This window comes from Panicum hallii, chromosome 9, assembly GCF_002211085.1.
Source record: "Panicum hallii strain FIL2 chromosome 9, PHallii_v3.1, whole genome shotgun sequence".
Classification (NCBI taxonomy): Eukaryota; Viridiplantae; Streptophyta; class Magnoliopsida; order Poales; family Poaceae; genus Panicum; species Panicum hallii.
The window spans coordinates 62,216,343-62,229,556 of record NC_038050.1 but is presented as its reverse complement, the minus strand read 5'-3'; the positions used below and the strand labels follow the sequence as shown (position 1 = coordinate 62,229,556).

Here is a 13,214-nt window from a genome sequence, read left to right as displayed (position 1 = left end):
AAATATATGTCTCGTTATAAACATTGTACGTGAAGTCACTTTCAGATTTGCTAAAGAGTCATATATAAATAAATAACACTATTATTCTTTCCCAACAGGATTATGTGGTCCTTGTCATTATATCCTCTGTCGGGCTCTGAGCGTTTTAGGCCCTGTCCACGATTGTTGCGGGAACGAGCTTGGACAATTTAACGTATAATATATTAAAATGACCTATAATTTGAAACGAAGTACATTAAACCCCCAAATTAGCTTGGTTCTTGAGAAGACGATACATTTGAACTAAATATTACGCATTTCCAACAAAAGCACATCTCATGTAGATATAGCTATTTTTCCAATCCCGCGGAAAATAATTTTCCATCCAAAATTGCTGTCATAGAGACCTGACCTTCATTGTGGTACAAATGCGTCATAAGCTGGGTGTATGTACGCTAATTCTGCGTATTATGTGGTGAGACGAAAATGCCGCAGTTCATCCTGGACTGGAATAGAAGACATAGGTAGAATGGAAGCTATAATGACACGTGCGTATCTTCGCCGCTGACACGTATAGAGATCGACAGATGGACAATGATCTGGCGACCGCTACAGGCTACGGGAGGACGGGGGGAGCGACCCTGCAGGTGTTGTGCGACTGGCAGTGGCAGCACTTGTGCCCCGCCACGCCGGAGAAGACCTGCGTCGTGTCCCTGCAGTCGTAGCACACGATCCATCCCTGCGCAAAGCACGAGCAAAAACCATCAGCGTGGTGACTAGCAACTTCGCAGCCGCTTGCAAAGCTCCTCTCTGATTTTTTTTTTGGCAGCTGCTTCTCGACATTTTCAGTATCTGAATGATTCTGGTTGCTGATAAATGGCCTGAATTTTACGAGTATAAATGCTCTGTCCAGAAGAACAAGAGAGCAGATCAAATGGGGTCCAGACTCCAGATCAAATGGGAGATAGAAGGTTGGGTCATGTCAGCGGAGCAGTTAGGCACTACTGACCTTTCCCATGTAACAGTAGCTTGCTTCCATCTGCAGAGAGCGAAGCAAAGCACTTTCAGTATTCAGACAAAGAGACTTTTCAGATTGGCGCAACCATTTCAACATTTGCCATATGTACTTGCAGTAATCGGCTGTGATTCGTTAATCTTTATGCTCTAAATACTAGTTTTCTCCATCCATCATTTCAACTACTATTTTTTCTCCAACACGCACGAGGACTAAATGCATCATTTCAACTTTTATGCTGGTTCTTTTTCAGAAATGACTCTTTGCTGCAGATTAGAGAGGGAAAATGCTAAATTCTACTAGTATCAGAAATCACAATCTTTCTTGCCCATGGTCCATGGAACATGCTGAGAACTTGCTGAGAGATCTGCGCACCTCTGCATCCAGGGCCCTCAGGAACTTGTCCATGTCGAAGATAGACGTCGAGCATATGGGACAAGAGAACCTACATCATGGATAGCATTATCTAGCTAGGAAAATCAAGCTCACACGGAAGAAAGAGAGTGAGAGGTGCCAGTAAAGCAGCATGGGCGCTTACTTGTCGTGCTTCAACATCTCGTGGAAGCACTGCAGGTGCATCGTGTGCCCACACCGGAGCACGGACGTCTCCCTCAACGAATCAAACAGGTACTGCCTTGCAAGAACAGTGCAGTTTTCACATGATCAGCTGAGGTTCATTTCATTTCAGTTTCAGTGAGACTGTAAGACCATGGAACAACGGCAGACGGACACACCTCGTAGCAGATGGGGCAGTTATTCTTCATCGAGTTCTCGATGCAGCAGTGCTTCTCCCGCAGGGTCGTCGAGTAGCAAGATCCTGATGGCAGAAACGCAGTAATCAAGAAACGGGAGGAGACTGGATTCAGAGGATGGGAGATGCAGAAGAATGGCTTACCACACTTCTGGCAGTGGAAGAAGTTTTCCCTACCTCCAACTCTGTCGAAATTTTCAGTCAGTTCAGCAACTTTGAAATAGGAAATATTTTTCAGAGATTCCAAGTAAACCACATTCCCATGATCACTTTCAAACGAAATTGGATCAAATTTAAAACAGCAGCTGAACTGAAGTCGTGCAGAACCGCAGTTTCCACAGCGATTCAGATCCCTACGTGGAAAGTGGAGACACACCTGCAGATGCCGCAGTCTTTGCAATGGTAGTGCTCCTTGTCAACCTACAAAACAACATCATCCCATCAACACCAACCAGATGATCAACCGAAATAATCTACCAATGGTAGCGTCTGAAAAAAAAAAGCATCTCACATCATCGTCGAAGAACTTGCACGTCCTGCAGAAGTACTCCCCCATGCAGACTCCGCAGTTGCAGCACACCGGCGCAACCTGAAAAACAGAAAGGAAAAAAATAACAAAAAAAAATATGAATCTCCTGAATTCATAGAGAAAATTCTTGGTTTGCCGTTGCAACGCTGACATAATACGGATCCAGTCCAGTCCCACATGCCATTGAGACAGCCAGCGCCATACTAGTAGCATGAGTTCATGACTGATTCAATTGAAAATACTAACCGGCTGCTCGGTGTCGCAAACAAGGCAGATGACCTGCAAGGCGAGGAGGAGAAGTCAACCCAAGAAGAAACAGGGTAGCATCGGGAGCAGGATGAAGGAGTAGCGTATAGTAAAGAAAGTGCACCGATTGGACGGCGTGCCGGTCGAGCTCGTGCCCGTCTTTCTGCGCCCAACCCAATCCAATGACGCGGACCGAGATCAAGAAGCACATGGATGGATAGCAGAACAGAAAACAGAGCAAGAGACGTCAGCGCGTCAGGCGTCGCTCGTGATGGAAGCAGATGAGCAGGAGACGGAGGGGAGGGGAGGGGGAGGACGGCACCGTGGACTCGTTGTGGCAATGGCGGCAGTGGAAGACGTCGCCGCAGCAGGGCGCGCGGATCCGGCACCTCCTCCGGTAGTGCTTGCACCTGCGCGCGCGCACAGCGAAAAGATGCCGTCAGACGAAAGCTCCAGCCTTGCTGGCGTGAAACCCCAAGGAGGAGGAGGAGCACGAACCCGAAGCCCATCCTGGCGAACCCGCGGCGCGCCTCGGCGTCGTGCTCCATGGGGTGGGACGGCGGCGCGGCGTGGAGATCTGGGGAGGGGCAGAGCAGGCAGGTCGGGAGGAGGCTTCCGCTGCCGCGCAGCTGGGCCGTGGTGGTGGCGGAGTATTTTATACTCCCCCCACAACTAGCGGTAGACTGACTGAAAACGGCGAGAAACTGGAATGCGAGCCGCGGATTGGGTCGCCGCCGTCAAAACGGCAGCGACTGATTCGGTGGCCGTAAAAGGAAAGCTTCCTCCTCCTCTTTACGCACTGTGCTGCTGCTGCTGCTGCGGCTACTCCTAGGATCTTCGCTTCTGGGGTTCTTGTTCTGGTTGGCCGCCCGGCAAGAAGCCTTTAATGCCACGCTTGCACGACTGCTACCTGCAATGGTCGGTCTCTCACAGGGACAGAGGCTCAGAGCTTTGGTCGCCGGCCAGAGCTAGTAGAGGAGAATCAATCCAGAACTGCCCCCATTTCCTGTCCTTTCTTTATCTTATCATCAAGATCCATTCCTATTCAGGCGCCTTCCGATTTCTTCCCATTTTGAGAGGGGGAGGCGTGCCGGCAAATCAAAGCACCCGCAGACCCTGGCCCTGCTGCTGCTCGCGTCATCACGGCGATTCTCTTGCTGCTTCAGCTCGGCAACTTTACATTGCGCTACGAACCAATCCAACAGGTCATGCCAGAAAAAAAATGCGGGGATGCCTCCTGAATCCTGATCCATGGACCACGGCTACGCGAAGGCGGCTTCACCTGAAAGCCCCGGCCGATGATCCCCGTGCTTATCCGCGTTTACCTGACCTCTCACCAATCATTCGCGGCGGCCAGATCTCACAAATCCAGATTCTAAGCCGACGGTTAGCCCGCCCCAATCCGAGCCGAACTGACGCGAGTTCTTTTTTGTTCCTGCTGGCACCCAGTCGTCTCTCGGTGGTTCGGGACCGAGTTGCAAGTGATTTCCTTTCATAAAAAAAAGTTGCAAGTGATCAGGTGGTGAGCAGGATGGACTACTTGTTAATGCTTTTTTTTCTAAGTGTATAAACTACTAGGAGTATAAATTATTCGCGAGGATAAGGTTTGTACATGTTGCTTCAGGGCCCCCGGTTCGGCTGGCGTGAGGGCATTCATTGACCTCGCTTGATGCTTCTTCCATACCTGCACGGCCGCTGCCGCCCCTGCTACCCGTACCCGTGCGCAGGATTTCTGTCGCGTTCCAGAAATCCAGAGTCATGTAAACTTGGGGCACGTTTCTAGACTTTATTTGGATCTGGACGATTAAATTTTAATTCCGCTACATCAAATATTGTATCATATTTAATGGATTCGTATTGTGAATTAATCTCCATATATACAATTAATTTTATAATTAGTATATGTTTAATACTTCTAATTAGTTCCAAACATCGAATATGATATGGACTAAAGTTTAGTCGGGTGATCCAAACAAGCCCCTATTCTACCCCGTTTGTGCCATAGTCATGTTAAAAAATGTCGCCCAAAGCGCTGAAAATTGAGCTTTGTTGATGAGCGATCTCGGCATGGGTGGATCGGATTGAGCTCTGTTGAAAATTGAGCTCGAGCTTCTAGCTACGAGCCAATAGGTTAGATTGATTAAAGATCTTGGAATTAGTGTCAAATGGCTCCAGCAAGGCGGGTTCGGCATGGGTACTTTTTGTTAGGTCGTGTTGCCTGTGATTTCTTAATCTATTCTTTGTCATTCGTGAGCTCGGCAGCATGCTCGGGTCGTGGTATTATCTTTCTCCCTTACTGTTACACAAGTTTTGCTATTTTGCTTTAATGCCAGATTTTAACCATTCACATAATAAACATACCTGTTTCCTACAGAAGACTTTCAAGATTCTGATTCGATCAGTAACTTGAAAAATGCAAATGTATGCGTATTCCAGGACGGTGATCTGGGCACTCCCGTGCACGTCTGCGGCTTGCGACCATGCCAACCAACTGATCGAGGGTGCTCGTCGACGCATGTACCCTTGTGCCTATCATCTCGTAGCCATCCTCGTAATTTATGGCAATTTGAAAAAAAAACTGAACAAAGACGAGAAAGGCTGCAGTGAACACAAGCCTACACAAACTTTAATGCAACACTTCCCTAAACGTTCAAACAAAAGAAAAATCGAGCAGCAAGGCCGTTGGATAATCTTTAGGCATTCCACCATGGGTCAGGGATTAGATAATAACCATCATAGTTTCCCACAAGCAAAAAGGGTTAATCATCAGTGGTATTTTCATTTTAAAAAAAGAAGTTTTACATGTGTCGCTCATTACACACAAGATGGGCCGACAAACGTGAGATCCGGTGCGTGAAAGGATAATCCTTCCGCGGTTCTCCAGACCTTGTAGTATGCGCAAGCAGCCAACACCAAACTGTTCCAGTGTTCCCAAAACTTCTGATGCAGAATAGTACATATTCCGGGCCACCTCTAAAACACAAACCACTTTATATGCACTGCGCCACCTTCTGATACAAATCCTGTGGCCAATTCCGGCTCATGTTGTTTGCGACTAGGTTTGCAATCTGCAAAATTAGAAATGAAAATGCTTTAAAAAGTTAGGATTGCATTTATGCATAGCTAGATGGCATTTTAACACCAAGTGCATCAGCAGAAGAAATTTTTTAAATATGCATAGTTTACACTTTGTTTAAAGCAAAATAGTTTCCACGACAAATGAACAATGTTGCAGAAAACATACAATACTGATATACCCCTTCATTTCCCCTTGATTTTAGTTTAAGCCATTCTGAACTAGTTTCCATTTTCCAAACAAGAATATCATTCCTTGTTTTCAAAGGAAAAAGAAAGGATCTATAACAAAAGTAAGCATTGAGCAGTGCCAAGCCCGGAATAAATTTTGGCAATGCCTCTTTTTGGCTGGTGGTGGTGGGGAGAATGTGTGTTTGCCATCAAGGGGATACTAGGTACGTTGCTATGAACTAAGCAGGTATCAAAAAGGACATGAAAAAGTTCACCTATTTCACACAGTTCAATGCCACATTTACCAATCTTGGGTGTGTTCGTTTCCTACCCTCTAAACTTTAGATCCGTCACATCAAAGAGAATCTTATCATTTAGAAGTATTAAATAAAGTCTAATTACAAAACTTTTTGCACAGATGGGTTCGCGAGACAAATTTAATGAGCCTAATTAATCCATAATTTGCCACAGTGATGCTACAGTAATCATCCACTAATCATGGTCTAATATACCTCATTAGATTCGTCTCGCGAATTAGCCCTGGGGTTCTGCAATTAGTTTTATAATTAGACTTTATTTAATACTTCTAAATGATAAGATGCTCTTTGATGTGACGGGTCTAAACTTTAGACCTTAGGAAACAAACACACCCTTAGTAGGAGTGCGCTTACATGTTTGAGACCCTAGTCTACTGACAAAAGAATGGAACACAAGAAATACCTTGGACTTGACAGCACGCAAGGTCCCATCAGTGTCCCTAACATTGTCGATGCAATTCAGAGCAACCTTCAGGAGATCTGGTATGCAAGCTTGAACATAGGGTGATAAATTCCTGAAAATATCAACAATCACATTTGGAGACTGAGGATCCAAATGAAGGAAGGGGAGCCTGATGGTTTCCCTCAAAGCATCTACAGTCTGTCCAGCTCGAGCTAGCCTATAAATATGGAGAATGGCTTCAAGCTGTCTCAGTACAGTTTGTTGCTCAGAAATGAGATCCTTGTCTTGAACGCTGCAAGCAAGTTTCCATAAGGCAAAAAATTAAAACAAATTGGAACATGACAAGAACCGGCACTCCACCTGTGCTAGGGTAAGAGAGGGAAATAACCTGGCTTCGGAAGAATATCTGGCTGTCTCCAAAATCTCATTGCCAGAATGGATTAGGGCTGTAGCCTGACTCTCACCATCTAACCTATTGTGTGCCATGGCACAGACAGCATCAGACAGGCACTTGTTTATTATCTGAAGTGCCATGGCAAAAGATCCTACCCTTTTATGAATTTCCACTGCCTGTCATGCAAACGTGAACAAAAATTGAATTAATGCAGATCAGTACAACACAAAACATTCCACTGAATTAATGCCTGTCATGTTAGGTTGTATCGACTGGTGACTCTTTACATATCAATTTCCACGTAAGGCAAAAAAAAAACACTAAGATATAGATGGTAATCAAAAGTGGAGTACAGAAAATGGACACATCATATTCGATCAGCTAAGCATAATTTAGTCATGTAGCTCTATAATACTTTAGCAGCATGACAGTGCATGCATGCAAGAAACTAAAAAAATATGACTTTATACACATAATTCATTCTAAGTTGATTGGCCATGTCTCCTGCACGGCAGCATTCAAGCAAAATTAATTAGGATTATACACAAGCCATTCTATAGCAGGGCAATGGTGGGACTGATGAGTGATGAGTAGCTAGGATAAATCAGATGGTGTTCTGTAAGAAACTGAGGCGCACTTTGGGATTCACGTGTGACAATTTGGAATGTGGTCTGTAACAAGAATCTTTAATAACTCCGATAGATTTACTTCCAAGGCTCCAAAAAAGATGCTTTTTCAACTACCTGTTAAATGATTAAACACTAGCAGAAAAAAAGTATGTGCTTTTGAAAAGCTGCTACTATGCCAAGCAGCGCCTATGGTTGATTCTTTCAATCAATAATAAGCAGGCGGACAAAAGATTTCAGAAGAAATATAATCCTATCATGAATATATAGCACTAATCTACAGAGCAATAAAGAGGAATCAATTCTGCTGCCTTCTGCATATGTTATTTTTGAAGTGAGCATGCAAAATTAATTTGAAAGTACAAGAAGAGAAAAATAAAAACACTTAAGTTCAGTTTTACTTACTTTGTCATAGAGCCCTGCCTCTTGACAACGATGGGCTGCTTCAAGTAAAAATTGCTGCCTGCTTCTCCAATCCATCATATACTTTTTTAGTTCCCCTTCTTCCCCCATTCCACTTGGACCTAGCAGAAGTTGTATACCACCATCCCTTAGTAATATCTCCGTCAGGAGTTGCTTCAACATCAAACTTCGTTGTCGCTGCTGATCAGCATTCCCTTGACCAATCCATGATACCTCTCCTCCACCCATCGCAGCGGCGGCTTGCGCATAATACTGTAAGGCTAAACCAATATTGCCATTACACAAGTACATAGAGCCATACTGCCGTATTATGCTGGCAGCCTCTGCACAAGCATCCATGACACCTATCTTCTGGCTTGATCCAACACCATCAGGGAGAACACCATGGTCAGCTAAAGCAATTGAAATATGCACAGCATCAACATGGTATCCCTCCTCTCCAACTTCTTTGGACAGATAAAGAATTGCTGGAAGTAATTGGATGCTTAAGAACAGAACATAGGGATAGATTAACGGATCTTTTCCATTCTTCGTATAATATGATGGCTCAAATTTGTTCAAGTAACTTTGCAGATCATCCAGTGTATAAGGCACCAAGCCTTCATTCAAAACATTAGAAGAAGATGCATTGTTATATTCCCGCAGAGCTGACAACTTAAACCACAAGAAATCCTCTATAGTGTTAAAAAGTGTTGGCAGATCTTTTAGCAGCCTGTCAATTTGCCGTCGACAACCACAAATTATGGCATACAGCAGCAACTTCTTTCTATCATAACCAGGGCGTCCTGGTCGATCACCCATTCTTAGCATTTTATCACATTCCTCAGAAGCAGCCAGAGCAGTCTCTTGCGATACAGCACCATTAGTAGAAATCCAGTCTGCAAGCTGTGGAAGAATATATTTATCGGTAAGTCCCCTATCATGAACAAGGATCCATCATGAATTCATGATTGTAGAAAGTTTACCAGTGGGGCAAAGTTATGGGCAGCACGAGATGATAGGGCAACTTGTCTTGCTTCATCATAATATCCGGTTCTCAAGCAGAAATAAATCTGCAAAGATGGCAATAAGTACAGCTTCAAATCAAAGATACATGCACGATAGTACAAAATTTCTACCAAAACTGAAAAATGAATTACATGGATTTTCAATTGATTAATTCAACAGAGCTAACAGACCCAAGCACAAGCCAATTTTTCTAGCAGCAGCCCTCTAAATTGAGCCTACATGGTTGAATGGAAGGCATTACAAAAGAAACCAGATGCACCTTATATTGTAAACAAGAATTCACACTTAGATGCAGATTGCAGTAAGTCTAGAAATAACCCACTGACTACCGCTGTCGTTTTACATTAAGCTGCAGTTGCAGCTAAAATAACCGATTTAATTGTGGGATTCAACATGCCATTAAATGATGGGAATATTGATGTTAACTACAAAGTTCTTTCAATTTTATAAGTGTGCAAACAAAACAAAACCTGCTGCCAGGTTGTATCCACTGGAGGCTGTCTGCGTAGGTCAGTTGCGTCGAAATCTAGCACACCTTGATCCCGCAGCCGTACCTGTCAGGTCATATGAACAAAAAAATGCATTGGAGTGCAAATATTAGCACCAAACCAACTGCAATAGTACAGATTACAGAATAGCATCAAACTTGGAACCAACCCGCATGAATGCCCGAATCTTCTGAAGATTGCCAACAGATCCACCAAGAGCAGCCTAAAACAACAAATCAGAGCATGATTGATTATCAGGCGATGCAACGGGAGAAGCATTTGCATGAATAGAGAACTGAAAAAAAATCCAAAAATGGAAAACATGAGAATACCATATGGTAAAATGTAAATAATTATAAGAACTAATTGTGGTGGATACTTCATGGTTTACAAGTCAAAAGGTGAACAAATAAAGCTTGAAGCGACTCACGATCTCAGTAAGGCAATAAGAGAGTGAATTGTGTCTTAACTTACCAACCAAGTGATATGCTCATGATCCAGAACATGTCACTAAATACTGTAGTAAAGAAACTGCCAGAAATAGCAATATTTCACAAGCTGAATAGGTCATGCCAGGATCCAGAATTTATAACTAAACACCTAGTAAAAAAAATGTCCCATGGATATGCACTGTGTGTGTGTGCGAGCATGCGCACGCCAAATTTAGTTTTGTATAAGAAAATCAATAGTAAAGCAGGATACCACGACAGTGAGAGCAATCAGAATAACTGCCATCATCACTTACATATATGCACCAAAATCATCACTACAGACCTATAACTGCATTTGAACACCAAACTCGACTTCCATAAGAAAACAAACTTGTGAAGAAAGTAATCGGCTAAAGAAAAAGATAAAACTGAAATACTTACCAGAGCTGGATGGCTGTTGATGGTCTCAAGTATGTACTTTTCATGACCCCACTCGAGATGGCGTCTTGCACCTATCACTAGTGACATTTTTCTTGAAACATTTCGGTGAGTTGACCCTTCCCCAACTAACGCCTAAATTAGATAAACAACAGAAATTAAGTAACAGTATTTGAAAGAACAAATGCCACATGGTGGAAGTTGCTAGTGCACAATATTGTTCATCTTCCAATAATGTATTGAAATGTAAGTGGAGATGAACAAAAATGGTTTAAATTTATGAAGTAAACATTATTACCTGAATTAGATGCCACATTTTCTGCATCGTCACTGATTTTGTGCCAACAGCATCAACAGATAATGACTCATAAACAGCCCTGAAAGCCATAGCAGGCTAAGCAAAATACAACATTAATAAGCAGAAATGGAATTAAGATGGTGCATCACAAGGATTTTTTTATGGTTTGATGATAACATCAAAGGTTATACAAAAGAAGAACTTGAGCTATTAATCAAACTTTGATAAATTGGAGAATAAATTGTAGGTGGCATGATATTTCTAATCGAGAAACTCCTTACGGGTTATGGCTGATAACATGTTGAATCTTGAGTTATTGACAAGGGGCTTACATTAAAAGGTAGACTGCGTCCTCTAGCATCATTGAGGTCCCTTACAACCCCAGCATAAACTGAAGATTTATTTTCAATAATAGTCTTGTTAGGTATAGGCATGATCCCTACAGAGGGCAGGCCTGATGAAGCCTGAGGGCTCGAAGTTGATGGTGGCATCAAAGCAGGGCGAGCCAATCCACTGGTTGAGATATTAGTGCTTCTCTTGGGTAATGTAGAAAACAGGCTTAGACTCTGCAAGAAGTCTCTCTTCTCTTTCTGCCAGTCATCCTACAGCAGACATATGATACAGTTACAAAAATCAGGAGCACCAAGAAGCAGTCTAAAGTTAAATGACCAATGAGCAATGAAAAAAAATGAAAAAAATGTTAATTCCCTGAATGGTGAAACTGAACCATTATTAACAAGAAATCAGGTTACAGAACTATTAATCTATTATAACCAAAGTTATTGCCAGAAAGGTACAGTAAAAGCTGTTCAAACACAAATAAAATTCAGATCATCAAGAAACTTGAACAACTAATGAAACATACACCAATGCCCACCCAGGAAAGCGTCATCTAGAAGGCATTTGCAGCAGCTATTAGCCCTGGTCAAACATAAATAGAACTCAATAGAAGGAAGAAGCAAACCAACCTCAAGAACTTGCATCATGTAGTTGTTAAAACTCCTTAAGTTGTCCTTTTGAGCTTCTTGGATGGATGAAACTATAGCAACTTCATGAAGCTGAAAACATATATAATGTTTATACTCCATGAAACTCAGGTGACTGCAAACTAAGAGGGACATTTAAGTGCTCACCTGCTGCAGGTATTCCTCGACAGAGGTTGCTTCAGATGGGAAAACATCCTCAAAGGTTGTCTGCAAACATAATGTTTAGGCAATAAGATTTACAAGCATTATCCGTCCAGCAAGTGATATTCAACAGCCACAGAAGCACATATAGGAACATCGCTGAAAATGGTACTAAGGTAAGGTTTTCTTCTGATCAATTAGGCATCTGTTTGGCAGAATTTGCCACATCAAGTGCATACACATTAAGGCTAAACACTTAAATTGGAATCAAATTATATTCTGTATGATAAGGGATAAAAGTTGAATATTTATATTGTAAAAAAGCGCGACGGAATATGTGATGTTCATTCTCAAACTAGTTCATTATCAGCATGTTTCACAAATAAACAAGATAACACTTCAGGATCCTAGATAGCAGCTTCCTGCACAACTAGATTGCAATGTAAATGATAGTAATGCTTTAACACTGTAAAGCTCCATCCACCATTATGCTTCCAACTGACCTATCCTCTTAAACCACCTCAAGATGTCAAAAAACGAAATCAACTGCTACATTAACTTGACATATCAGTGTGATACAGCCATACAGGGCCTTAAATGCACTGTTCCCAGCTCACTCGACACGCCCATCCATTACCTTGAGTTCGAATGACTTGAGGTCCCTGGCGAGCTGCTCTGCATTGATCCCCTCGCGAGCCAGCAACCTGTAGAAGTACAGGCGAAACCCTAAGTCCCCAAAAAAACTTCAGAAGCTGCACTTACGAAACAGAGACTGCACACGGAGGCTCCCAAGGCTAATCAAGAGGGCTCCAGAGATCTATTTACCTGGTAGCGGAAAGCGACTGAGACGGCGCCTCGGCTCGGATGGTCTTGGCCTTGAGCTTGGTGGAGAGCACCTCGAGCTGGTCCAAGTTCCTCTGCGAGATCCGGAAACGAACCCGTCAGGGGCCGAGGCAAACACGTGTGACCTGCGTCGGCGGCGAGCAATGGAGAAGAAGCGGCGCGGGAGGAAACGGAGCACATCGTCAGGGCGCGCACCTGAAGGGGAGGGAAGTGCGGGGTGGGCGCGGCCTGCTCGAGGAGCTTGGTGGAGGAGTGGAGGAGCCCCGTCCATCCGCCCATCTCCGTGTCACCCCCGCCTCCGCCGCCACTACCGCCGACGCCGGCCATCGCCGCCGGGGGAGGAGGGTTTCGCTCGTGGTTTCGGGGGCGGAGGCTTCCGGCGCGGCGCTGGAGCTGTGGGGTTTTTGGAGTGCGGAGGGGAGAAGCGGTGGAGCGTTCTGTGAAATGGCTGCTGGGCTGGGCTCACGCGCCTCGTCTTTTTCTTCTGCAACTGCTGGGCTGGGCTGGGATGATGGCGGCAGAGAGAGAGAGAGAGAGAGATGGACTGTTGGACTTGACGTAAGGCACATTTTAGCCCAGTCGCATGAAGCAAGCATTGTCAAGCGGGGCACTTTGCGGGCGACCGTACGGAGCCTAAGTATATGGTCGATTT

At 43.9% G+C, this 13,214-nt stretch overlaps 2 protein-coding genes across 3 annotated transcripts; both read right to left on the bottom strand.

Moving 5' to 3' along the window:
* Positions 1-276: 276 nt before the first annotated feature.
* On the bottom strand, positions 277-3,747 carry LOC112874715 (E3 ubiquitin-protein ligase SRFP1). Of its 2 annotated transcripts, none has more exons than XM_025938204.1 (12): positions 3,019-3,666; positions 2,843-2,930; positions 2,645-2,683; positions 2,521-2,553; positions 2,257-2,334; positions 2,122-2,165; positions 1,890-1,930; positions 1,729-1,811; positions 1,533-1,624; positions 1,370-1,439; positions 989-1,018; positions 277-718 (listed from the first exon to the last, which is right to left on the bottom strand). In XM_025938204.1, the coding sequence occupies exons 1-12, from the start codon at positions 3,066-3,068 to the stop codon at positions 596-598; spliced, it is 771 nt and encodes a 256-aa protein (XP_025793989.1). In that variant the 5' UTR covers positions 3,069-3,666; the 3' UTR covers positions 277-595. The 2 variants fall into 2 exon arrangements, with proteins under 2 accessions (XP_025793989.1, XP_025793990.1); XM_025938205.1 differs by having other exon boundaries at positions 575-884; positions 3,019-3,747.
* A 1,465-nt stretch (positions 3,748-5,212) lies between these two features.
* On the bottom strand, positions 5,213-12,994 carry LOC112876064 (nuclear pore complex protein NUP93A-like). Its single transcript, XM_025940102.1, has 15 exons — positions 12,758-12,994; positions 12,545-12,636; positions 12,357-12,423; positions 11,726-11,785; positions 11,561-11,650; positions 10,925-11,194; positions 10,593-10,688; positions 10,298-10,429; positions 9,595-9,648; positions 9,408-9,491; positions 8,895-8,981; positions 7,912-8,814; positions 6,875-7,056; positions 6,487-6,778; positions 5,213-5,588 (listed from the first exon to the last, which is right to left on the bottom strand). Exons 1-15 carry the CDS (start codon positions 12,887-12,889, stop codon positions 5,511-5,513), a joined length of 2,619 nt encoding a protein of 872 aa, XP_025795887.1. The 5' UTR covers positions 12,890-12,994; the 3' UTR covers positions 5,213-5,510.
* Between the last annotated feature and the right edge of the window lie 220 nt (positions 12,995-13,214).

Excerpts from the sequence above, each read along its gene's own strand:
- LOC112876064 (XM_025940102.1), bottom strand. The coding sequence starts at position 12,889 with ATGGCCGGCGTCGGCGGTAGTGGCGGCGGAGGCGGGGGTGACACGGAG. Across the intron at positions 10,430-10,592 it reads AAATGTGGCATCTAATTCAG|GCGTTAGTTGGGGAAGGGTC; the intron begins GTAATAATGTTT and ends TATCTAATTTAG. Across the intron at positions 8,982-9,407 it reads TGGATACAACCTGGCAGCAG|ATTTATTTCTGCTTGAGAAC; the intron begins GTTTTGTTTTGT and ends CCATCTTTGCAG.
- LOC112874715 (XM_025938204.1), bottom strand. The coding sequence starts at position 3,068 with ATGGAGCACGACGCCGAGGCGCGCCGCGGGTTCGCCAGGATGGGCTTC. Across the intron at positions 2,684-2,842 it reads ATTGCCACAACGAGTCCACG|AAAGACGGGCACGAGCTCGA; the intron begins GTGCCGTCCTCC and ends GGTTGGGCGCAG. Across the intron at positions 1,931-2,121 it reads AAAGACTGCGGCATCTGCAG|AGTTGGAGGTAGGGAAAACT; the intron begins GTGTGTCTCCAC and ends AAATTTCGACAG.